This window comes from Rhinolophus ferrumequinum, chromosome 7 (assembly GCF_004115265.2).
Source record: "Rhinolophus ferrumequinum isolate MPI-CBG mRhiFer1 chromosome 7, mRhiFer1_v1.p, whole genome shotgun sequence".
NCBI lineage: Eukaryota > Metazoa > Chordata > Mammalia > Chiroptera > Rhinolophidae > Rhinolophus > Rhinolophus ferrumequinum.
The window spans coordinates 81191183-81218926 of record NC_046290.1 but is presented as its reverse complement, the minus strand read 5'-3'; the positions used below and the strand labels follow the sequence as shown (position 1 = coordinate 81218926).

Here is a 27744-nt window from a genome sequence, read left to right as displayed (position 1 = left end):
TGCTTTGTAACATTTATTTAAAATATGTTATAAAATTTATGCATATAAATGTGTATACATCTGCATTATTTTATTGGCTTATCATATTCTACTACATATATATGCAATGATTTTAAACAATTTAATAATTCACTGTTCTCTCGTTTTCGCTTATACAAAAGAGGGGGGGGTGCAATGAACATTCTCGCACATGCATTTTTATGCATCTGGTTAATCCTAAGGATGTCATTAAGACAAATTATTAAAAATGCCTGGTCTCCATGATTGTGATCTTGTACTCTCTACAGCCTTTTCTCAAAACAGTAGTTAAAGCAGTCCTTTTAAAAGGGACTCAGATCTCAACACTCCCTCTGCTCAAAACCCCAACAACCGCTCCAGCTCACTCAAAATATGGCAAGAAGCTCACCATGACCTATAAAATGACTCCTGAACATTTCTATCAGTCCTCACCTTGTTCACTTCACTCCAGCCACAAGCTAAGCACACTCTTTCCTCAGAGTCTTTGCACTTGATTTTCCCTCTACCTACAACATTCTTCTCCCCCAGATATGCACACATGGCTCACTGCCTCACTTCCCTCAGGTCTATATTCAAATGTCACCTCTATTCTTCTTCCCCTCACCATACTTACTTTTTCCCTATTGTACTTACTGATCTTCATCTCACATGTAAAACCAGTGTTTTAAACTTTTGCCTTTGCTTAGTAAGTTACAGAGACCTATTAAAGTACAGTCAGTGTGATCTTCAGCTGATCATAAATAGAAACTTGCATAGTTTCTAGTCTCATGGCTTTTCTGCTTAAATAAAAAATCATCTCAAATAATATATTAAGTATGCCTAGTCCAAGTTAATTACTGTATACTCTGATCTTAATTTAACTTAAGATTCTTTCCCTCTCCCAAATAAATGAAGCACATTTCAAATCTGCAATTTAACCCATGGAAGCCCCTCATTAGATCAGCAGCAAAGGCAATATAACACTTTGCTTTTCCCCTCTTCCCAACTTCATGTGAAAGACTCCAAAGCAAGACCATAACTCTTTCTAAAGAACTATCTTTGCCAAATCCCATTCCCTCTCCACACATTAACACTTTTTAATACCCGTGATCTAGCTGAGAGGTGCAAAATACATGGAACCAGCTCCTTTAAACTCTCCTTTGTAAATTCTACGTATAGGAGGTCTGGGTTACTCTAACTTTGGTATCTGATATATATAATTACTGCTTCATAAAAACTGACTCAGGAAGAATGGCATTTAACATCCTGTCATAGAAGTTTATTGCTTTATTGTCTACCTCCCCCAATCTGTTCACTGCTATATTCCAATACTTTTATCACTGAATGGAACATGGTAAGGATTCACCAAATATTTGTTGAATGAATCAATAAAATTTAAAAATGCTATGAGTATGAAAAAATTAAGCCTGACACTTCATACATCCAAATCGTTCTCTAGAAAGATAATACCAATTGCACTCCCTTATCAACAGTATATAGGAGTATCTGTTTCTCCAACACTCATTAGTAACTGTTATTATTCATTCTGTTTCTGGATATTTCACATTTCCTGATTTAAGTGAGGTCAATCAACTCTTAATATGATTATTATTCACATGTACTACCGTTTAAAATTTTTCTCTTTATTGTCCATTTTTGTTCACTAGTGAGATGTCTGCTCTTTCCTAATTAATTTTTAAGACCTCCTTTTGAAAAAGGCATTAACCCAAAATTGCAAAAATTTCCTCTGAAGTTTTTGTTTCTTTTCCTGATGATCTTTTTGGTTTATAGAAATTTTTTGTAGATATAGTCAAAACTATTAATTTCTCTCCTTTCCCCTTCCCTTCCTCATTTCCCCTTTTCCCTTCCCTTCCTGTTTCTATTTTTGGTATCATACTTAGAAGTCTTTCCTTAATTCTAAAGCAGCACTTTTCACCCAACAGAGATAAAACATAAATGACAAGTATTAGCCAAATATAATTTTAAATTTCCTAGCAGCTACAATATAAAAGGTAAAAAGAAACAGGTGAAATTAATTACATTTTATTTAAGCTAATATATTAAAATATCATTTCAACATGTAATAATAAAAAATAGGATATTTTACATTCTTTTGTGCTGTTTTTGAAATCCGTGTGTTTTATACAGTAGTACCTCGGTTTTCGAACGTCTCCGTTGACGAACATTTCAGTTTACGAACGCCGTAAACCCGCAAGTAAATGCTTCAGTTTTCGAACACACCTCAGAAGTCGATCATGTCACGCGGCTTCCGCTGAGTGTAAGATCCTGAGGCCTAGCTGTTGGCTGTTTTCGAAAGTTTCAGAACTCGAAAGGTCTTCTGGAATGGATTACGTTAGAAAACCAAGGTACCACTGTACTTATAGGACATCTCAATTCAGACTAGCCACATTTTAAGTATTCAATAGTGATACGTGGCTAGTTGCTACCATACTAGACATTAGAGCTTTAAAATATGAAAATTCAACTATATTTTCTTCCAATATTTGTTTCATTATATAGGAATTCAATTTTCCCTTCGACATTTCTTTTGGTGCCCGGTATGAAACAGATTCTAACTTCATTTTCTCCTCCACACAGCTACCAAGTTTACCCCACTGATATAAAATGCCACCTTATATATTAAATGTCCACGTATAATTGGGACTAATCTATCTGTTCTCATATCAACAATAAATTGCTTGATTCATTTTCATATACTGTATGTCTTTGTTCTTTTTATCTTTCAGAATTTTCCCACATTTGTCTTTTTAAATGAAGTTAGAACCATGCTCAAAAGTAAAAATTCCAATGGGATTTTGACAAGAATGATGTTCAATATAAAGGTTAATTTAGGAAAAAAATATACTTCTTCACAACAGAAAAACTTCCATTTAAAAGCATGGAAGGTGTCTCTTCTTCTGTATAATTTAGCAAGTTTCTATTTAATGATTTTCATATAGGCCTTTACACATTTTTTATGCTTCCTTATAGTTGTTTTATTCAACAATTTTAAAAAATGGATCTGTAGAACATGGGAAATGGTGACTCTTCTGTATATAGGAATAGGCATGTCACAAAATTAATACTTTTTATGTTAATGTAGATTTATACAAACTACAATGCATTTATAATAAAACCACATGGAACAGCCCTGTCAGTTTAATCCCCTCATTAACTGCTTACTTGCAATGCCAAATGCATCTCCAATCCCCAAAGTTAAGATCTGTTTTATCCGACGTTTCATCTTCAGTTGGCTTCTCCAAGTTAGCACTGGACCAGAGTTGCAAACAACTAGAACCAGTTAAAAGACGATTGCCTAAAAATATACATATTATTCACCATTTATCATTTAGGTATTTAATTAGTGAGTTAAATTACATACTCAATAGCTTCATATAATACTGTAAGGATAAAACAACTTCTAAGAAAAGCCAAATAACAAAAAGCTGTATTTTAATTTTGTTGAAACAGCTTGGGAAAAAGAAAAGAGATCTTATAATCTTTCATTCAACAAACATTTAAAAAACACTTTCTCTGTACCAGGCACTGTGTTAAGCATGGGGGACACAATCACAAAACACTGTCATTTTTTCATGATGAATTCATATTTTAGTAGACAAATATTATGAACAGAGGCATGGAGGCATGAGACTTCAAATATATTCCCAAAATATGCCTTGTAATCAGGTACGGTTAAGGAATAAGGTGTTTAGTAGTAGACCTAGAAAATAAATGAGGTTGGAAAAAATTCTGAGATCAGATTATGAAATGTTTTTGACGTTCATAAGGAATTTGGAGTTAGTTATAGGTAGTTGGGCATTAAAGGTTTTTAAGTGGGAGGCGGCGTTTTACATAAGTGGATCTGTGTTTTAGAACAAGGGGTTTCCCCTGGGAGAGGTGTCAACAGATAGACTTGAAGAGGCCTATGAGCCTCTCTTCATTGAGCTATGCAAAAGTTATATGTATATTATGTGTATTTTTCTAAAGATATAATCCATAATTTTCACCTACTTTCAAAGATTTCTGTACACAAAGAAGGGTAAAGATCCCTTTTAGAAACTAATTCTAGATATAGACACGATTAGGGAAAACATAAGACATAGAAACCTGGTTAATAGACTATAATAATACAGATGGGAAATCATGAGGATCTGAATCAAATATTAAAGTAAGAAGCAAGGATTTGAAAGCCATTTCAAAAAGCAAAATTTTCAAGACTTGACATCAACTAAAACACAGGGCCGTACAAAAGGTTTCAAGGATAGATTCCAACTTTATAACATAGTAACTAAGTAAAAAAACTGTGTTATCATCCCAACAAAGAAGATAAAGGAGGAGACACAATTTTGGCCAAAAAGCTGACAATAAATAAGGCATTCACATTGGCAATTAAGGACTATGGATTGGTGTCTCTCTGGAAAGATCATTTTATTTCAAAAGGAAAGTTGGCCTGTGGCGAAACATAGACTTCACATCAGAAATCCCCGTCTAAATCTTAAATGTCACTTAATTAGCCATGTGTATTTGATCTAGTTGGCCTATCTTTAAGCCTCAGTTGTCTCACCTATAAAATTAAAAATTTGTATAGAGTTGTGGTAAGAATTAGCTATAATATATCTGATGTATTTAGCACAGGATAGGCACTTAGCAGAAGCTCAATAGTTAGCAACTTGGCAGAAAGTCTCACAGACAGGTAAAAAAAGCCACAAAGTACTAAAGAGACATTTAAATATGACTATTAACTCACTGTTTAGCTTACCAACAGACACAAGTTTTCTTTTCTTTTATTGAGATTTAATTGACATATTCGTACAATGTTATATTAGTTTGCGGTGTACAACCTAATGATTCACTATTTGTATATATTGGGGAATGATCACAATAAATCTAATTAACATCCATCCCACCACACATGGTTACAATTTTTTTCCTTATAAGAACTTTAAAGATCCACTCTCTTAGCAACTTTCGAATACGTATACAATACAGTATTATTATTTGTAGTCACTATGTTGTACATTACATCCCCAGGACTCATTTATTTTATAACTGGAAATTTGTACCTTCTGACATCCTGCCCACTCCCCATTCCCCATCTGTCAACAACCAATCTGTTCTTGGTATCTATGAGTTCTTGGTATCTATAACGTGAACTGAAAATAAAATATCCCATGAAGAATTTAAAATACAGAATACAAAATAAATAATCCCAGGTATGGAATGAAACAATAGTAGGTAAGGTGTGGTATAACACATTGATTTGAACACAAAGGGCAGAGGTATGGATATTAAAATAGGAAAAAAAGCATCAAGTCTAAAATAGTAAATCTTATGATTTAAGCAAGATGCAAGAGTGAGTTTGGAGACAACACAAAAGCACTATAATCAGTTTACTAACACCATCTGAAAAATTTTTCTTTATATCTCAATACCTGGCATATAAATATGTAAATATTGATCAAAACCAAAATACTAATATTTTTGTAAATTACAAAGATCATTTGCAAAATATACTAATAGATCCCAAATATTTATTACAGTAATAATCTATTCTTCAACCAAATACTAATTTTAAACTTTTCAATAAGACAAATAAACTTTTACGTGAATTTTAACTCAATCACAAATAAAAAGATAATAGTCATGAGCTGTTGTCAATTTACTGCCTGATAAATGTTAAGAAAATAAGTAATTATCTTTTAATACTACACTGTAATGACGATGTTAGAGGAATTTAACATTAATACTATCCGCCTCTGAAGCATTAACACTGACAGACCACAGGTATAAAAATTCCAAGCGACTACTATGTCATTACTAAAGAATTATCACTGAATTCAAATATAAAATGTCTTCATTGCAATTATTAATATGACACTTTAAGCATTCAGTTCATTTGCTAACAATATTTCTCTGGGACTATCATTTACCAACTACTTTCACATAAACTGCATATCTCATCATTAAAAAACTATCCCGTAAAATAAATATTATCTTAAATTACAAGTAGTTAACCGTTCTTGATCTGTTAAGTAATCTGACCACAACACTCTTAGTCAAATATGTGAACATTTGTTGAGAGCTTAATAGATGATGAGCCCCTAAAGATAAATAAAATACTGAATAAAACCGGATCTCAGCCCTTGTCCAATAAAAAAAAAAATAAACCATGTAAACAAATAATTACAACAGATTGTAGTGCTATAGTAACCATACAATTGATCATCCAAATAGAAACACCCGTGAGAGTAGAAGGTTTTAACACTGTTAATAATCATATGTTAATAATCATACGAGGACAACAGACATAAACTGGGACCTAGCTCACCCTATCCACAGTAGAATTATATACAAAGTGCTGTATTAGATGCCAGAACCCAGGTCTATCCTCTTTTCACTGTACACATAAAACACACATGTAGGTTACCAGTCAGTAAGCATCAATCTTACAATCTTATGAGAATAAAGATTTAAAAACATTGTGATTATTTTTTTTAAAAAAATCTCAAAGATAATCTTTTTTATTTTTTAAAATAATTTCCAAAGGTTCTGAAATTTGTGTTCTAAATTTACATTTTTTCCTCAGCCATTTCATCTACTATATTAAAATTTAAACTCTTTTACCTATCTAAACAGATGACTTCTAGTTCTACATTCCAAAGATAATTTCTTTCTTACATTCTAGATTAAACTTTCTATCTATTGACTAATGCTACACGATATACAAGCATCTCAAATTCCACACATCCAAAAAAAAGCCTTTGTTCTACTCTTAACTTGTACATATCACTCTTCTTGTGGTCATAGAATCCTCAAAGTAATCTGAAATCAGTTGTTAAGTAATGTCAATTTTATTGCCTAAATGCATTTCATATCCATATAATTCTTTTATTATTCATTCAATAACTGAGTACACACTATGTTAAAGGCACTGAAACAAGTTCTTATTTCTCAGACTACTGTCTCACTCAGACATACTTCCAAAGGTAATTATAATTATAAATAATGTAATATTTATCCTCCTGTTCCTTTTGTCTCTGATTTGTCTCTAATTTAACTGCTACCAGAAAATTCTTACAAACCACATGTCACGAGCCACTTTCAAAAACCTCTAATATTTTTTAGACAAATAAAAGGAATTAAATTCAAATCCCTTAGCATGACTTTAAAGGCCTGCTATAATATGCTGCAATCTTATCTCCTTATCACCAGACCCACGCCAGCCTCAATGAAGTATTTATCATCCTCAGAATCCATCATACTTTCTTTCTTTGTGCCTTTGCTCACTGTGGTAGATTGGTAAAAATGGCTTTGGGATGGTTTTGAAATAGAGAAATTGATAACTGACACATGCACACATTAGCTCTTAGAATTCACTTCTTTTCCCTCCTCCATCTACCCCACCCTCATTGTTAAAATCTATCTACTCTCAGGTTAATAGATTCCTCCTTCAATGAAACTTTGATTCTTCAGACGAAATTAATGTTACCTTCCCAAAACAGATATTCCTACTCCAGCTGGACATTCTTACAGTGCATATTTGTCTTCATTTCAGCATAAGCTCTAAAAGAGCACAATCTGTTTCATTTACTTTTGTGTTCCCCACAATCCCACGCAAAACAGAACTGAAATACAGAAAAGTAATAAAAGCAATAGCCTAGGCAAGTGATACTTCATTTCAGTCAATCCTACTTGTGTTCTTACCTGCAGGATCCCAAGTTATATTGTGTGCTACTGATTCCAGAAAAAATTGACCACTTTTCTGCCATTGACTATGTAATTCCTAAAATTAAAAAAAAATCAATTATTACTGGCATCTTTTCTGTCAACTGTATATATTCATACTTATTATTCTTAATAATACATGCAGTCACTTTTTTTTTTTTGGTAGAATTGACTATGCAGTCATTTCTAAGGAGAACAAAATGTTCAATTCTGTCAAGGAAAATAAGGACTATGCGATGGGAGGAGATTAGCAAGAGAAGGTCCATTCCCAGAGGTCTAAGTCTGTCTTTAGTATATTTAAACAATTAATAAGTGTACGCCACCTTGGACAACATACTTATTAACCTGAGACTTTTAAAATTATAACTATTAATTATTATTATTGTTACAAAGGCTTAGTTTTAAATGTATCTGTGTCTCTGCTATTTGAGGCTTTCTTATCTTTTAATGTTTCATCCTCACCTAAGATCATATGGTATGTGTGAAAATTCAGAAAGAGATGCAACACTTCCATTATAATGTAAAGGAATGTCCAAAGGTTCAAGTTCAAAAGGTGTAGAACAGGGCACAGGAATCTGCACTTTAACACCCCAGACAATTTTGATACAGGTGGCTTGCAGAATATGCTTTTATGAAACTCTGCCTTGTAAGAATGGCTCTTAACCACAGGGCACATCAGAACCCTTTCTAGAACTAGACATACAAGTGCCTAGGCACAACCCCACACCTACAGATTTAGAATCCCCAGAGTAGGATCTGGACATACGTATCAACTAGTGAATCTAAAGTGTACCTTTCATGAAGAACCACCACCTTAAAAGAATATTCCAGAATGTACAAAGAAATGGAAATAATATCCTTTTTACGAGGATCTATAGATTCTCTGAGACTATATCCTGGAATTACAGATTTTATGCACCTTCCAAGTTTAAGATTTTGTCTTTTGATCCAGTTTTCCCCCTATTCATCAAGCTGTTTTTACCCTCTCTGCAAAGTGCTGCCTACCAATAAACCAGCGTCTTCTTGAGTTTTTGACATTGTTACATTAAATAATTATAATTAGAGCAAATGGACAAAAACTAAAAATCTCAATTCTACCCTCACTAATAAAGGCATTTTAACATAACATACAGATTTTTTTTAGAAGTCAGTTATTTCATTCAACAAATATTTACTGAGTATTACTTAAAATGTATTGCTCTGGGTGAAGCGACCACCTTTAAAATTTATTTTTAGCTCTGTTAATTACTAATCATAAGGCTATAAGAGCTTCTAATATTGGATTCATTAGGTAATATATAAGTACAAATAAAAATCAAGGGAGAATTGTGGACTCCCTCTCCATAAAATTTAAAAATGTGTATCAATTATCTAAGAGAAAATATTTTTCATTAACACAGGTAGAGCAAAGAATGCTCATCACACCTAGGAATCAATACAGCTGGTTTTACTTTTAGTTCTGTGGCTCAATAGCTATTTCATCGGTTATTTATTTTGGAGCCTCTGCTGCCTTATTTATAAAAAAAAGAAATAATAGCTGCCAAACTAAGTCAGAGCAAATCTGTAAGATACTAATAAGCTAAGTGAAAATGAAATGAAAACTATTAAAAAATACACAAAGGAGTGTCTATTATTAAAACACTGCTTAATTCTTCACATTTAACATATTTCTACACAGTCTCTGACATCGTGTCATCTTTACGATATCCCATGAAGAATGAATGGATAGTAACCAATTTCAGAATTGAGCAAAAAGTGTCATAAGGCTCCCTGCTTAGGATCAAATGGTCAAAAGGCAGCACAGAGAGAAACCCCCGTCCTCTAACTCCTAATGAATGCTCTCTGGACCACACTTAATAATTCTGTTTCATGTAGTTTAAATCACTAGTTTAAGCTTCAGTAGAGATGGGTAAAATAACCTGGTCTATCCATCATATTTAAAAGGATTAAAGCACCCAAGAAATCTACATAACCTCAATATTTATAAACCAATGCTTTAAGCAGCTTTCAGAACTATTACTGAATATAGTTTATTTATTAAAATAATTCACTGGCCTATTAATACTTATATCACATGATATAATAAGCACAAGAAAATAGTCCTAGAGGTATAAGACTGCAATCAAAATGTAACTTTAAGAACAAAATACATAAGTAAAGGCAGAAAACCTATATAAAAGTAGACCACAAAAACAAAGAATTAAGTGCCACATATGACTGAACAATAGTTTTTGCACCAGCAATAAAGTAACTGCCAAACTTAGAGCTGTTGACTCTTCAAATACTTATTATATAAAGAAAAAAAGTCAGAAAAAAGTATAATATTCAAGACAACTCATCAGCACAATTTCGTTTAGTTGTATTTCAATGAAAGATTTAAATATATATATTTAAAAGTAAATATTAAATATATATGTATATATATATGTATATATATATACATATATATATATATGTATATATATATACATATATATATATATATACATACACACACACATTTTAATACATTTTATTGGGGAATACTGGGGAACAGTGTGTTTCTCCAAGGCCCATTGTCTTTCAATCTAGTTGTGGAAGGCGCAGCTAAGCTTTAAGTCCAGTCACTGTTTTCAATCTTTAGTTGCAGGGGGCGTAGCCCACCATCCCATGCGGGAATTGAACCGGCAACCTTGTCGTTGAGAGCCCTCGCCTTAACCAACTGGGCCATCCGGCCACCCCAGATTTAAATATATTTTTAACATGAAAGTGGCATTTAACATGTACCTTGAATTATAGTGTATAATTTATACTGATTTATTTGATGATCACTCTGATTTTATACTCTTAAAAATAAAGTTTTTTAATACTCAAGACATTTCAGTTCCTAAAAGCAAAATGATAAATTACTGACCAAATTTTTCTTTTCCTTCGGTAGGTTAACTGGTTCAAAAACAGAGATAACATTTCCATAGGATGCTGCGATCTTTTAAAAAGAAAAAAAGAAAGAAAACTTAAGGATATGTTAATTTATGAATCAAAAGAGCAAAAGAAATTAATAGTATAATTTAAAATATGCCCATACATAAAATTTCATACACCAATAGTTGAAAATGTCAGTTTTAGAGACCACCATATCTGGATCAGAATCCCAGTACATACTGTAATTTAATAACTGTGTAACTATCAAGTTAATCTCTTTGAACTTACTTTATCTATATTTATAACATGTATAATACTATCTTCCTAATAGAATTATTTTCGGAATTGAAATAACATTTGTAAACATCTAGTATTTCATTATTTGTAAGACGCATAGTAAATGTTAATTCCCTTCCTCACAGAAGAATATGTATTGATGTATTCCTTGTCAAGTATGGAATTTAACATGACTTAAAAATCAGTTTTCAGTTTTTCTGTCCTCAAAGTTCACAATTCTGTCAATATATATTTAACTTTTTAAAAATAACACTTAGAGCTATTCCTTTGTGAACTCTTTAAGTTTAAATCAATGGCACATAACCCCTCCCGGCTCTGTTTTATGAGGTAGCTATTACTAAAGCTTGAGTGAGTCACAATTGAAGAACACTGAAATATCAGAAATCAGATAGGTAGGTAGGAAAATAGAGTGAATCATGGTTAAAAAGAATATATATATACATATATATATGTATGTATGTATACCTATATGAATACTCTAGTGAAGAGGGGTTAAGGAATGAAGATATACATATGGGGGAATGAAGATATACCTTTCAATGGATATTTTAAAGTGTTCTGAAGAGTTCTTAGGATGTAGAAATCATCTGTACTGAGTTGGTCTGGGAGGGAGTGTTTAGTCTGGACCTTTAAAGTGTGGGTAGGATTTCTTCAAAGGACAGTGAATATTCAATTTTAAAAATAAGGCATAATAGAACACAGTGTAAAGATTAAAACAGGCAATGTATGTTTGGGGGTGACTTTGACCACTAACCAGCTAGAAGAGTGTCCTTTAACAGAGTAAGAGACATGAGGCCCAACGGGCAGGTTTAAGCCTGTTGTACAAGGCCTCATTCCAAGGTGAACCATTAGAACTTTTCCAAGGTAATGGGAAGCAAAAGAATGTTTTTAAGCATTCTTTAGCTTCCCATTACCTTCTAATATATAGATGATGTATTACAGAATTGTACACTTGAAACCTATGTAATTTTACTGACCATTGTCACCCCAATACATTTCAATAAAAAAAAAATTCAAAAAAAAAAAGTTTTTAAGCAAGCAAATAAAAAGATAAATGCAGATGTATTTTCTCAGGAAAATTATTCCGGTAGTAATACAAAGGAAAAACAGTAATGATAAAGTACTGATGTCTATGGTGTCAAGCGGCATTTCCCTCTTAAAGGCAAACAGAAATTCCCAGGAACCAGAACCTGTACGTTTCCTGCCTGATACCTAAGGAAAAAATTCTGCCTTATATTAGAATGATTATAAAATCACATAACCTCTTCATTCTAAATTGAACTGTCATGTAATCTTGCTTAACACAAAAAGATACTGGAAATTATTAAAATTAGATTTCCAACATTAACTAGCTCTATGTGAGTTTAGATGACATAAGCAAGTTTTTACACAACAACTAAGATTACAGAACTACAGAGCCAGGAGGTCAAATATAAACAGAAGGGAAAAAAAAATCTCAATAATTTTTAGCACTCTATAATAAACATCATTTTTGTAGTACAGTAAGAATGAAAGGTGTGAACAAACGAAAAACAGGAGACACCTGTGAGTATATTAAAGGGAAAGGAACACAGGAATAACAAAAAGAACAGTAGTCCAACAAATAGGTAAAAATTGCAAGTGTCAAAACTCCTTTTATCATGAGTATCTTTAAACTAGGTCTGAAGAAGTAACTTTTCAGAATGGCAGCTTTATTAAAAATGATTAGATTTTAAAAAAAAGGGAATGGATTGGGTCCACTTTGATTCCCCATACAAAATATTCTAGTGGAATCACATAGTCAAATATGGTATTTAAACATATAGCAAATAAACAAATAAAATTAAATAAAGAAATGTGCAAAGTTCAGCTCAGTTTAGCTACAACTATTCCAAGGCCTGGCCACCTATGCCTGTATGGTACTATATTAACCTGTACACGATGCTGCCTACTAGTTATGACTCTCCCAATTCTGGTACTATACAGAACTGTATTTAACCTCATATCGCATCATGCCCTGTTTCTTTCATTGTTGTTGCTGTTTTACTTTCAAGGTTACTTCGACTTTTCACATGCAACTAGAAGTCCATATAAAAACATTCATTTTTCTCATAGACCGGGAATAAATTTTAAAATTATAGACTTTAAAAGGCCTTATCTTCTTTTAGTATAAAGTTTACCCAGAATTATAAGGATTGTAAACTACTGTTTACAAAGAATGACTCTAATAAATGACTTCTCTTCAATAGTTTTTGTAAATAGACTGAAGATTTATTATCATTCCTTTCCCTAATCCAATCCATCTTTAAATAAGTCAGCTTTAAACCTGTTCTACAGATAGTAAGTATTAGCTCTTTATCGCTGTATTTCAAATCATGTAAGAATAGAATCTCAAAGAGCCAAAGAAATTTGTAGCTACATTGTCCTTGGAACAAAGCAAGTCTCTAATTCAATAGGAAATACATACCTCAGAGACTATGCAGGCAAAAACCACATTCAAGACAAATGTAATATTGTCACAAGATTACAAACCTTGCCTTGTTGCATTGAACAGTCTACACATCCTATTTGAATATTTCCATGTTTAGCTCCTGGGATTATTTGTAATCTTTCAAAATCACTTCCCAGTATAACAATGTCACATCCAGATGCATAAGCCTAAAGAAAAACAAGGAAAATAAAATAAAAATGATAAAATTGTCAAGAAAATATTTATCATGTAGAATACTGGCATTAAATACGAGTGCATTATTACATTTTAACAGACTAATTTAAAATATTCTTTTAAAACAGTAACTATTATTTGAGCAGATTTCCCTTATCTCCCATATACAGTCCCATTAGCAAATCTGATTAGTACTATCTGCAAAAAAATGCCAATTCTGTTCACTTCTTCCTTCTCCACTGAATGCTACTTACTGCCCTTGTCTAAACTACCATCATCTCTTTCATGCACTATTGTTAATAATCTGACTGCTTCCATTCTTGATTCCCTCTAATTCGTAAAGAAAAACATCATCTTTAAAATGTTTATTACACTTACTAACTTTTTCCTGCTTAAACCCCTTCAATAGTTTCCCCACTACACTTGGAATAAAATCTCAACTCCTTACCATGGCCAATGCTTTAAATGACTGTCCTGATTCTTCAAAACCATCTCAAGCTTCTCTCTCTCTCTCTCTCATTACTTTACATCACATTACTCTTTATTTTTCTTCATAGCATGTATGACTTAAAATTAGAACACTTTAAACAGGAGTTTAATAGCAAGTTTTGCAAGCAAAGTTGCATGCCATTTGTAAGTCAAATTGGTCAAAGCTTCTCCAGTATTTACAAAACATGATAGACAAGATGCTACACAAAACCACTGCATTTCAAGATTTGTTTCCCTTATTCTCAAGGACGACTGGAAAACAAAGCATTGTCTGCTGTAATCAAAAACATACTAAATGAAGTATTTAAATTTCACAAAACTGGCCACCATAACAAAACAAAAGGATACATACACACACACACACACACACACACACACGCACGCACGCGCGCGCGCACTTTTGGCAAGTATTTTACAGCTCTTTTAGAATTTTACAATGAGCAGAACTCTTCCAGAATTCTTTTTGTGTCCTTTTCTCTCTACCTTCCTAGATCACAGGAGCTTCTTCCATAAAAGGGTACATGGCTGTCCTTCTAGATAGAATTCACTTAGTATAGACCAGCATACAGTACAATACTGACAATAAAACATCTGTCATAAACTGCTTTCCATTCTGATAAGTTCTTAAAGTTTTAACAATTCTTTACTTTCTCATCACTTTTGTATATGCACATATATCTTACTTAATATAAAAATATACTTAATATATACTTCATGACCTGAATTCCTACCAAAGGGTCCTGTACAAGCTACCAAAAAAATTAGAAAAGGGACTTTATTTACAAATAAATCTGCTCACGTTACAAAGAAAACGACACTTAAACAGGCTGACATAACTTCAAAGTGTCAGAGTGGGCTGAGAAGAACCTTGATCTCTTGATTCTTGATAAAATGCTATTTCTATGGCACCACCAGGACTTCCCTAATCATGCTAGACTGGAATTTTCCTAAAAGGAATTAGAGATAATCCAGTCTGGTTCCACTAGTATCACAGAGGAAAAAATTGGCTCAGTACACAGACAAACAAAATCTCCTGATGGGTTGCTCACCTATATAAATATCCACTATAGGATCATAAAGGTTGTCACAAGACTATTAGCAAGAATAAGTTCCAAAAACTAATTTATTTTAAGAAAAAAATTTTATTTCTAATACTCTAAATATCTTAATATTCTAGACAGATATTTTCAACATTAAGTATTTATAAAACAGTGACTGTTACTGTTTTCCCAAAATATTGTGTTAAATTTTCAATGTTTACAAATTAGATTTCCTCATCATTAAACAAACTTTCTTCTGTTTCTATTAACTGGAATACACACACACACACACTCACACACACACACACACGTCTTCATAAATGTCTTTATAAATTTGCTTTCCTTTTGTTATACCTGAAATTATCTACCTACTTTCAAATATCGTGTTGCAACTAATTTTGTTAATCACAACTCTAAATTTTCCAGAAGTCTATATTAATCCTGAAGTACCCCACAAAATTATTATTTAATACAAGTATTAAACATTTACAAAGTTGAAAAATGCAAAGTTATCCCAGAAAAACACTTAACCCTATAGAGAGGAAGATGCAAACTTATAATACAATTAACCCTCAATCAAAGAATTATCCAGTTGTAGATTACCCTTATTCTTTTGCTGCTTTTGTATTATATTATCACTGCTCGTTATTTGACTTTTCCTTAGTGATAGTACTAGAAGGTGCAAAACCATCTCTCTCTAGTTTCGGTAATCTTTAAATTAAATGAAAATTATTGATCTTCACCTGGAATATCTCCCAGTCAGTCCTCCCTTTCTTCTCTCAGAGTAATAACTAAAGTATGGCAACAAACTACTAGATGAAAAAAAGGATACAGCCAACTGCACTCCACATTTCACAAGTTGACTATTTTACTTGGGGTTTATAATAAAGATCCTCTGCTTTTATTGACCATAGAATTTAAACATTTACAGTTTATTTGAATGTATAACTAAATGTAGGATACATTAAAGACTCAAATCATGTTTGCATTTTGTTCCATTTCTTAATCATTCTCAAGAATTTGGAACCATCTCCTAAAAAAATCCTGATGTACACAGAGTACTAATTGAATAAACTGTGGTACCTACCCACAATGGAATATGATACAGCTGTAAAAAGAATGAGGAAGATATTGATGATCTAACAATACAGTGATTTCTACGGGATATTACTAAGTGAAGATAAGGCAAAATACAAACGGACACATAAGGTATTTTACTTTTATGTGTGGAACAAGTTAAATAAGAAAACATACCTGTACCTGTTTATTTAAAAAAGAAATACCAGAAGGATAAAATTAGGAAACGATAGTTTGTTACCAACAAAGGTGTTTGTGTGTGGTGGAGGTGAGGGGTGGGGGTAGAGTGGAAAGGAAACAGAAAAGAATGACACTCCTGAGTGTAACTTTTTATATAGTTAGACTTTTGAAAACATGTTATACATAGTCAAAAAATTAAATCAAATCAATCAGAATGGGGTGGGGTGTAAAACAAACGAACTGCATTTCAAACAAATACTGTAGCCACACCTAAAGATAGAAGGCAGAAAGAAACAGAGTAACTTATGAACACACAATTTGACCATATATATTTGTCTTGGGCAGCAAACGTAAAAAACTAGTCTTTCTCCTGTGTTTCTCCTTTACTCTCACACTACTACCAAATTCACAACACTTTTGATAATAGATCTGTTTTAAAAACATCAAGCAATTCTGTGACGCCAACTGGGTGTCCTACAATTTAACTCAATTCTGACACTATCTACCTGGAGATAGAGTCAGATGCCACAGGTAAATAAGGGCTCAGTCATAACTGAGAATGCCCTCCACTTCAGATACTAATCACATGTATGTAATAGGACCCCAGATCACACCCAATTTCTGTACTACCTGGCTACAAATCAGAGGTTCCCATGACCTCCTCTTCCTTGGATTTGATTATTTGCTAAAACAGAACTCAGGAAACACTAACTTGCATTTATGTACTAGCTTATTAAACGATAAGATAAAGGACACAGATGAACAGCCAGATGAAAAGATGCGTAGGGTGAGGTCTGGGAGGGTCCCTAGCACAGCAGCTTCTGTCCCTGTGGAGTTGGGCTGCATTAACGTGCTGGCATGGGATGTGTTCACCAAACTGAAAGTCCCCTGAACGCCATACTGTTGGAACTTTATGGATGTTTCTTCATGTAGGCATGATCAATTATTAACTCCATTTTCAGCCCCCTTCTCCTCTCTGGAAAATGGGGGGTGGGGCTGAAATTTCCAAGCTTCTAATAATGACGTGGTCTTTCTGGTGACCACTCACAATCCAGGAACCTTCCCGAAGCCCAGTTAGTACAAAAGATGTTCCGAGTGCTCTTATCACCTGGGAATTTACAAGGGTTTCAGAAACTCTGTGCCAGGAATGAGGGGTGGAGGTCTAAGGACCAATACATATGAGTATATTTTCTATTATCTCTCAGGTAGGGTAGGAAGAAAAAAATACAAACAAATCCCGAACATTTTCTGTAGGTTTTTTTTTTCCTCTTTCTCTAGGCTTTTTAATTGCAGTGGTATGGACACTGTAATTCTGAAACTATTTTAGATGTATTACGGAAAGAGCCAGGGTTCACTGTGTAAGAAAGAACAAAGATATGAAATGGTGGAAGACACAATACAGTATGTAAGGTTGGACTGGAACTGGAAATACTGAGATAAAACCATGCTTTCCAAAATATGCATAAGTCCTCACTTAACATCGTTGATAGGTTTTGCTACTTTAAGGGAAACTATACATAATGAAACCAATTTTATCACAGGCTATGGTATCTCATCTCATCATCTCTATAACCAAATGACATTGAAAGAAAATGTTATCTGAAGAACTCCTGTATTTTCATGTACAGGTGTAAATATAGGTGTGATAAAAATATGGTGAATGTTGAAATAAAAAAATATTATTACAGTAAAAGTCACATTGCCATTAATTCTCCTCAAAATACCCCCCCACCCGACCCCCTGCTTCAAACACACTTATCCCATCATTCTTGCTGCTTTCTGGAAGTCCTCTTTCATGGGTGTCTTTAGTTGCACTGTCGTGGCTGCTTTGATGTTCTGAGTTGATTCAAAACATTTACCTTTCATGGTCATTTTGATTTTGGAGAAGAGCCAGAAGTCGCACAGTGCCAGATCTGGTGAATAAGGTGGATGAGGACACACTGTAATTGTTTTGACAGCAATTGCCATACCAGAAGCGATGTGTAACACGGAGCCTTTCTGTTGTGATCAGAAAATATGGTGACTGCTGCTGGAAAGGCAGGATCTTCAATATGGGAAGTGGCACGTTGAAACCTAGTAACTGTGTGTGACAAGTTTCAACTTGTTCGGTGCAGTCAGTTGGGGATGAGCTACGGTTGAGAGAAGGTGTGTTTTAAAGTGTGCTGTAAATCATCCTCCATCATGACAATTTTCTGTGTCACACATAGCTTCTGGTACAGCAATTTCTGTAAATAAAAACATTACAGTATATCCTCATCTACCTTATTCACTTGATCTGGCATCGTGAGATTTCTGGCTCTTCCCCAAAGTCAAAATGATTCAGGACATCGAGGCAACCACAACAGCACAACTAAAGACACTTACGAAAGAGGACTTCCAGAACTGCTTCAGAAAGTGGCAAGAACAATGGGGTAATTGTGTTTGAAGCAAGGGAGAGTGTTTGAGGGGGATTAATGGCAATGTGTCTTTTACTGTAATAATTTTTTTTTATTTAAACATTCACCGTATTGTCTGATCACACCTTGTATAGAAACAATTTAAGTGTCCAGCCACAGATGAATGAATATATGCAACGGAATATTACTCAGCCATATAAGGGAAATCCTGCCATTTGTGACACCCTTAAGGGCACTGTGCTAAGTGAAATAAGTCAGACAGAGAATGACAAATACTGTATGTATGTATTCCACTTACATGTGGAATCTAAAAACACTGTTCTACCATGTTTCCCTGAAAATAAGACCTAGCCAGACCATCAGCTCGAATGCGTCTTTTGAAGCAAAAGTTAATATAAGACCCGGTATTATATTATATATTATATTATATAAGACCGGGTCTTACATAATATTATAATAATAATATACAATATTATATAAGACCCGGTCTTATATAATATTAAAATAAGACTGGTTCTTGTATTATATTAAAATAAGATCGGGTCTTATATTAACTTTTGCTCCAAAAGACTCAGTAGAGCCGATGGTCCAGATAGGTCTTATTTTCGGGGAAACATGGTAATAGAAACAGAGAACAGAATAGTAGTTGCCAGGGAGTGAGGGGTGGGGGAAATGGGAGATGCTGGTCAAAGGTTACAAACTTTCAGTTATGAGAAAGTTTTGGGGATCTAATGTACACACCGTGACTATAGTTAACAATGTTGTATCCTTGAAAACTGCTACAAAAGTAAAGCTTTATTTAATATTCCCATCACAACAACAAAATGGTAATTATGAGAGATAAAGGATGTGTTAACTAACTTTACTGCGGTAAATATTTCAGTAGATATGTATCAAATCATCACATTGTATATCTTAAACTTACTCAATGATTTATGTGAATTATAGCTCAATAAAACCAGAAAAAGAAATGAATCTGTATAGATAATCCAAACTGGGTATCATCTAAAATCACTTGAAGTAGACCTATCTTGTTACGGATATTTCTAATAGTTATTACAATTAATTAAATCTCTAGAGTTTATATAACATGATGAGGTAATAAGCATGGAAGTATATACACATACAAAAAACAAAAAACAAACAAACAAAAAAACCAGCAGGGAAAACGACCTTTAATTTAAAATGGCCTGTGTGTAATTTTAAAATAATCCTCTGCAACTCAATTATTTAATAAAAAGAATCCATCTACCTGGTTTTAAATAAAAACCTAAGATAAAATACAATACACAGTATTTCTAGAACAAAATTTAAAACTAGTTTTACAGATTTTTCTAAAATATTCTCAAAAGTCATTTCAAAGTGCCCTGACTATATGCTCTTCAAAATTAATATACATATATTACAACTGGTACAGTAGCTGCTTTAGTCAAAAAAAAAAAAAATTTGTAGGGGGCGGCCGGATGGCTCAGTTGGTTAGAGCACAAGCTCTGACCAGCAGGGTTGCTGGTTTGATTCCCACATGGGCCAGTAAGCTGCACCCTTCACAACTTGATTGAAAACGAGATGCCACTGAGCTTCTGGAGAGGTAGCCGGATGGCTCAGGTGGTTAGAGTGCGGGTTGTCAACAACAAGGTTGCTGGTTCAATTCTGGGATGGTGGATGCGCCCCCTGCAACTATAGATTGCAAATGGCGACTGGACTTGGAGCTGAGCTGCGCCCTCCACAACTAGACTGAAGGACAATGACTTGGAGCTGATGGGCCCTGGAGAAACACACTGTTCCCCAATATTCCCCAATAAAAATTAAAAAATAAAATTTTGTAATTAGAACTTTCTATTTACTAATCAATGAAAATTAAATTGACAAATGAAAATCTTTTTATCAGGTACATGTAACATTAAGTTTACTAACTTTAAGACTAAACGAGACGCACAGGAAGAACTGAGTTTATATGTGTGCTATCAAGTATATAACTGAAACCTTATTTTTAACTTTAAATTTTGGTAGCGTACCATCCAGAATATTCTAAATTTCAAAAATTATCCAAGGCTGTAACAGTTGGCATTCTTATTTGGAAATCCTGTGATTTCTGTAAAACACTTAGATTTCCTATTTTTACTGTTTTATTTTAACCAACCATACCAGGTGAGTATCCCAAAGATTTCTTCCTGATGTATTTCCTGGTTAAAGGACTTAGGTCTGTTACGTTGTAATGAACATTATTCTTGCTTTTAAAAACAATGTTAAAAAAAAAGTTTAGAATTAGTATTACTTCTATATCTAATTACTTCAGTATCTACTTCAATAATCTTAAAGGTACTATAATACTGTCTAAAACATAATAGTTTTAAACAGGCCAAAATTTTAAAATGAAGTCGAATTTAGTACCTATAATGGCATGAGTACCACACAAATCTTCCTATTTCTCCAGATGCAAACAGTATTAAACTTCCCCCTCCTGTATTCTCCCCACCCTCAAAGATCCCCTGCCCCTTCCAAGAAAAAGAACCTTTTCATCCTCCCACCTTTAAAGGATTCCTTAGAGTGAACAAAACAGAAAGTTAAACTAAAAGATGCTTACTATCACAGGAAACTGAGGAAGGAGAATGCTAATTAAACCTCCAGTTCTCTACCAACAGCCAGACAGCTGCAGTCAGTCTCTTTACTTTTAATCTAGGTCCCCTTGGGCTGGGAACATAGGTTGTCAAACACAAAAAGGTGACTGGGCCTATAGCATGTTACTTTCCCTCTTATAGCAAAGGTGTTTAAATTCTACAGTAGAGACAGGCTGTCATAAATATTAACACAATCTGTCTCTTGAAAATTACCTCCCTTTCCATTTCATTCAAAACACTTTCAACATCAAGTATGGATAAACTACAAAATGAACAGAAAAAGAAAAAAGAAATTCAAAGAGGGGAAAAGAATCTGTCCATAGATATACAACTAACTAATACGAAACTAGACTGGAAATCAAATCAAGGTAATGACTCTAGTATTAGGTATTACCAATACTTTAATCACTGTTTTAGACACACACAATGAAACCTTGGAAGACACATGCAAGACAAGACTGGTTCACGATATAATGAAATTGCAAATAAAGTGCTTTGAAAGTTTAACAGATCTGATCACTGCTTACAGGAAGCTTTCATATTAAGAGCAAAGTCAAAATAGTTTGGTGCCAGTCGGAGTAGTGAAAAAGTATCTAATTCTTAGATATACTATTAATAACTATATTAGTAATTATATGTTTTAAAATCTGGAATCCATCAGAACTGGCATTCAATTTCATTTCAATTTAAAACCTGTCAGATTTTATTCGGAAAACAGGATCTCATCTCCTGTAATCTTTTGAAACAAGAACAGATAAGTTATCCGCAAACATGCAAAGGGAGGAATTACAAACACAGGACTGTCTTCAGAGAAGGCATAAAGTACCAGGAGGAATAAAAGGTTCTTCTTCGAAGGGCCCTCCAAGAGGAAGATATCATCATGTCCCTACCTCAAGTAAAACTGGAATTTAGAGAGATTTTGTTTTTTAGTCTATACACACCATCTACCATTAATGTTTGCTATTTTCCTATCAAAAAAATAAAGAATTCAAAATCAAGAGGTTAAAAATAAAATTGTAGGAGTAATCAGTAAATAGATTCTGTTGTTTAACATGAAAGGAAAAAAAAAAAGAGTGATTTCAAGAGAGATAAATTTAAGATGTATATAGTGTCCAGGAAACTGAGAGCAAGAAATTTAGTTTATAACAGAACTATCAACTTAATATTAAAGGGTCAGGGATGAATTGGCTCCAAAGGAAAATGATTATTGTTAATCCTTAAACTAACACCAAAATTACAGAGAGCTGGAATCTCTTTACACTAAACAAAAACATTTTCTTTACCTTGTTTATAGGAATGTTTCCTGAGATCTAGAAGAAATGTGCAGTAGGCTTGGTGAAAGAAGATTAAAGCCTGATCTGTGGAAATGGACTTCAAATTCAGCAGGAGGGAGCAACAAGCTACATGATGGTGCAGGATGACTATATAATCTTTGGCATATTAACTTACCTCTCCTTTAAAATAATATGAAGGCATTCATCAAGGTTTTATATACACTTAGAGGGGTCCTGTAGGTATAGAAATGGCCAGCATATAAATTCACACCATTGCCTACATAAAGATTCTGAATGCCTTCCTAGAAAAAGTCCTTAGAATTTACATTGGAGAGGGCACTCAGATAACTTTAGGACATGGCAGAAAATGCATTATTACACCATCCATACTCTCCCACTAAGAAAACCTCCATAAGATACTGTTTCTCACCCCTCACCCCCACCCCAAATAGCAAGAGCAGAGAGAAATGTCCAATTACAGTGGCTCACTAAAACCCTCAGTGTTCACTCTTTTGAGTATTCAGGCTAGGTTAACGTATAGAATTAGAATTTCTAAAAATGTTAGTGTCAAGTGCCAGCTAAGGTGTGTATGTGTCACTCTATAGGACAGGTACACACTCCATTTTAAAGCAAAGTACTTGGTTGGCATAGACCTAAAAGTATAATTCAGGAATTAAATGTCTGCATCACGTTATATATTGACTATTATTTATTCTGACAAAGACCCCCCCCCACACACACACACAAAGTAGAGGACAAGAAAACCTGGGTAATTCTTATAGTAAAACCAGTTTACTTTGTTTCACCTAATCACAAGTAAGAAAGAGCTCCACAGTTGTAGCAAAAATCATCAGCACTATAAATATGTTTAGATAAAGAGTGTCATATACCTTTTATCTACTAACTTAAAGTTTGAGAACTATCATAGGCAGAAAATGCCACTATAGTAGTAAGTAGAAATTTGGGGCCCTCTTCCTTCCAAAATCTGCGAAAGACTAATGAAAAAGAAGTCACTTTCAGTAAACCTTAACCTTGAATTAGCACTACATAGCAAAGAGAAGTTTTACTGAAAAACAATAATACAACTTTTAATAATTAATCTGAGCAATCTAAAATAAATTCAAGTTTTCCAGGACTACTGAACTGTTACCTATGGAATTCAAAGGACGACAGGAGTAAATTATTTATGAAAAATATTTTTTACTTTCTAAAGTTATAGCTCAGTGAATTTTAAGAAAAAGAAAAGAAAAAGCATTGTTTTTACTCTATTTTTAATCAACCCTAGTTGTTAACAAATAGTAACTGTTTGAAGACACCCACTCTTTTTAACTACAAGAATATTTGAACTTAGAATAAGAAATGAAATCAATCCCAACTATTTCTAAACTTGACAATTTGAGTCTATGAAGTGGGGTAATAAAAAGCCCGTCCCCACCCACCCATACACACACTACACAACGATTTTTGTTTGAACGACTTTGCCAAACCATCCCAGCCCAAGGACGTCAGACTAAATACTTTAAAAACTCTACAAAACATTCTAGCTTCCGAGTTCAGGTTCTGTACAGTAAGTAAGTACTTCAAAGACCGAAATGTTTTTGCCTCCTGAGCTCTCAAAGGCCAGGTCCGCCCGGCCCTAGAGGGCGGGGACTTCCCTGAGGGACCTGGGGACCCCCGTAGGGACGACGAGTCGTTCTCGGCCTCTGCCGGTCATTCTGGGCCGAGCCCGGCTGACTCAGGGACACGGACTCACCACCGGCGATGCGGGAGCCTCCCTTACTCACCGTGAAGCGCTGGTCGCCGACGCTGCCCACGGAGAAACAGTGGTCGCCGGGGTTCACAGCCCCGGTCAGCACCTGGTGCAGGTTCATATCGGCGCCTTAATCCAGCAACTGACACCGCGTCCGGCTCATACCCGGCGGCAGCAGCGGCTTCCCTCCCTCCTTCTCTCAGGGGCGGCGGCCGCTCTTGGGCGGCAACCGCGGCAGCGACGGGCGCCAGAAGCCGGAGACGCTCAGCAGGGGCCCGCTGCTCATCCCGAGCCCTGGAGGGCGAGACCCGGAGGGGGCGGGCCGGCGAGCGGGCGGAGCGCCGCGCTCGTCTGCGCACCTGTCACAGCCCGCGCAGGCCCAGGTGAAACTCGGGGGTCGACTCAGCGGCCGCAACCTCGGTCGAGTCACCGACCAGGAGGACCGCGCTGTCCACAAACTTCTGGATTCTGGGTGGCTGATCCTGACTGAGCCCGAGTGGTGCAGGCGGCACGCGCTCTCCCTGGCCGCCTAACCTGTTCCTTCTTGGCTCGGGTGCTCGCCACCCCCCACAGGCCTTGGCCACACACTACGCGTCGCTAGGTCCTTTCGGCCGAAATCTCGCGAGATTTCCCGCGGCAAAGCGGAGTACTGCGGTAAAGGACTCACTTTTTTACCACAGTACAGTATAGCGATCAGCAAGTGGATATGAAAGCACCTCTTCTAGTCAGATGCTGGCCAATCCCGAGCTCCAGTCCACCTAGGGCTCCGCCCCCGACTGAGGACAGATGGCTCTCTTTGAGGTTTATGACGGACTCTGTCCGTTTGCTTGTTGAAGGTAAGGAGCCTCGTAGAAACATAATGAGCCTAGGATGAGGTGATAGTTTTCAAGTTATGCTTTAGGTTAGGACTTAATCTGACTGTTGACCTGGAAAGTTTAAAAGGGAGAAGTGCGTTGGAAATGGAGTTGCATGTCGTCGGTCCTGGTAGAGACTACAAGTCCCAACAAGCACCGCTCCCGTAGGCATCCCCGCGAGTACTCCAAAGTAAATGTGAGGCTGGAAGCGTCGCTTACCCTGCGTAATAGTTACTGTAGCTGTACGTGTACGTGCGTTCCCAACTCTCTAAATAGGATAATTTTGAAATGTTTGAACACTTGACAAGTACTAAATTGAGATGACTTTTCACTTGTTTACCGTATTAGACGTTTTAAAGTAATGCTGTAATAATACTGAACCAGCAAACCTAAGAATTCCAAAATGATTGTTAGTTACAACTGAGATTCCAAGTCTCCTTGCATTTTGACACAATTTTGTATTGTTACTGATAAATATCTGTTTATATGTCTCCGTCAATGTACTGTAAGCATCTTAGGGACAGACTATGTCTTGTTTCTGTATCCCAAATGTCTAACACAGTGCTAGTTCCAATTTATAAATTTCAGTTCAGTAAATGTTAAATAAATGAATGCAAATAGGAACTCTCCTCCTAAAAAGAGTAGTCTTTAAAAATTACTAAAGTTATTTTTATATTTCTGTTGTGGTTAAAAACAAAAGATCTTCACACTACTACCTTAATGGAAGGAGTACTGTAGTAATTTTATTTCATTTTGCTTTTTCTAAGTTTTTTGCAAAGCACATTTACTTAGTTTTGAAGTAAAAAGCTACTTTAAAAGGTTTAAGAGTATCTCCCTTTTTAAAATATTTTTCCCTTTTTTAAATTTGAAAGATATAATTGAATTCCATTATTAATTTCAGTCTCTTCATAAAAATGAGGGACTTAAAACTTAATTTGTCTTTAAAACTATTTTATGGAGGTCTAACATACAGTTTAATTTGTATTTCAATTATTCAGATTTTATTTAAAGTGGCTTTAAGTTAGTTTTATACTTGAGAACCTAAATCAAGATTTTTCTATGTCCTACATAAATTTTGTGTGTAGCTCTAAAGTTTAACGTGTTTACTCATTCTATTCTGCCCAGTTTTTGGTTTTGAAGGGCATGCAATATCGAAGAATAAAGTAACCTAGTAGTTAGGAAATCTGAGATCTATTTCTGGTCTGGCTGTGTGACCTTGGAAAACCATGTTAACTTTAAGACAAATTTTCCTTATCTGTACAATTAGCAAGTTTAATCTGATTATCAACAACATTTTGCTTGGCTGTTTCATTCCTGCGATTCTGCACATCTATGTTTTCATTAAATTCCTTCAACCTTGAGATAGACTACCAGAGTTTGAATTCTGGCCAAACCACTCAAATTACTTTTTTTATCTATTAGTTTGGTGCAAAAGTAATTGCTGTTTCGAAACAGCAATTACTTTTGCACCATTACTTTTGCACCAACCTAATATAAAGTGGGGATAGTAGTAGACTTTCTTCATATATTTATCATGAGGATTAAATGAGAACAGTGTTGGCACATTGTCAGAATTCAATAGACGTTAACTGTTATTATTCTTCTTACATAAACCTAACCTTTTGACATCTATTTACTCTTTTTTAGGTTTTCCAAATAGTGTCAAACCTCAGTCCAAATCAAACTTTCCACGGATGTTTAAGGTTGCCACAAATATTTTTGAGGCCATCCCAGTCTGTATCGAAAACTATGGAACTACATACAATAACTAATGAAAAGCAAGGACATTCTTTAACCTGTCGACTGTCAACAAAAAGTTGACTAGGTATTCCATCAGCAAAAAGGATTTATTCGGGAAAAAGAAAGGATTGCAATCCAGTACATGCAGCCATGGTGAGCCCCACACAGGAAGAGAGCAAGAAGAAGGGAGTTCTTATTAGAGGGAAAAACGAAGTTAAGAGGAGGGGCTGTTAGCACCGTAGAGGTCTGTTGTAAACAGAGTTCTTTCCTTAGGGCATCTGCTACAGTGGTGGAGTGTGAGAGCTGCTCCCACAGGCCCTCCTGATTCCTATCTTGGTTTAGGTCTCTCATAAATTTTGACACCTTTCACTTATTAGAAATACTCTACTACTTTATTAAGTTGACCGTTAAACCACCTACCTTTGATATACAACAGGTGAACTATTTCAATGAAATAACTAAATACTTGTAATTTATGTATTTCTTCCACTGTAACTCTGGCCCACTGTTTGGTTTTATACAGCGTTTGAGCTGAGAATAATTTTTACATATTTAAATGGTTGACAAAAATCCATGGAAGAATAATTATGTCGGGATACATGAGAATTATATGAAATTCACATGTTCATAAATAATTTTTTTTTTTTGGAACACAGCCACACATAGTCATTTAGGCATTGTTTATGGCTGCTTTCACACTACAGTTGAAAGATTGAGTAGTTTTAACACAGATCATATAGCCTGCAAAGCCCCAAATATTTA

General features: G+C 34.8%; 1 protein-coding gene and 1 long non-coding RNA gene across 5 annotated transcripts in view; one reads left to right on the top strand and one right to left on the bottom strand.

The window, feature by feature from the left end:
- Positions 1–24964, bottom strand: part of DMXL1 (Dmx like 1) — a 113225-nt gene extending 88261 nt beyond the window's left edge. The window contains exons 1-5 of one of the 4 annotated variants that reach the window (XM_033109777.1): positions 24423–24964; positions 13432–13557; positions 10616–10687; positions 7702–7780; positions 3181–3313 (exon numbers count right to left, since the gene is read on the bottom strand). In XM_033109777.1, the coding sequence (XP_032965668.1) occupies positions 3181–3313; positions 7702–7780; positions 10616–10687; positions 13432–13557; positions 24423–24509 (497 nt within the window). In that variant the 5' untranslated portion in view covers positions 24510–24964. The remainder of the gene's footprint in view (positions 1–3180; positions 3314–7701; positions 7781–10615; positions 10688–13431; positions 13558–24422) is intronic. The other 3 variants (XM_033109778.1, XM_033109775.1, XM_033109776.1) reach the window with 3 other exon arrangements.
- Positions 24965–25096: 132 nt separating this feature from the next.
- LOC117024436 (uncharacterized) overlaps positions 25097–27744 on the top strand; it is a 32925-nt gene continuing 30277 nt past the window's right edge. Inside the window, exon 1 of the long non-coding RNA XR_004423449.1 lies at positions 25097–25224. This is a non-coding gene — a long non-coding RNA (uncharacterized LOC117024436). The remainder of the gene's footprint in view (positions 25225–27744) is intronic.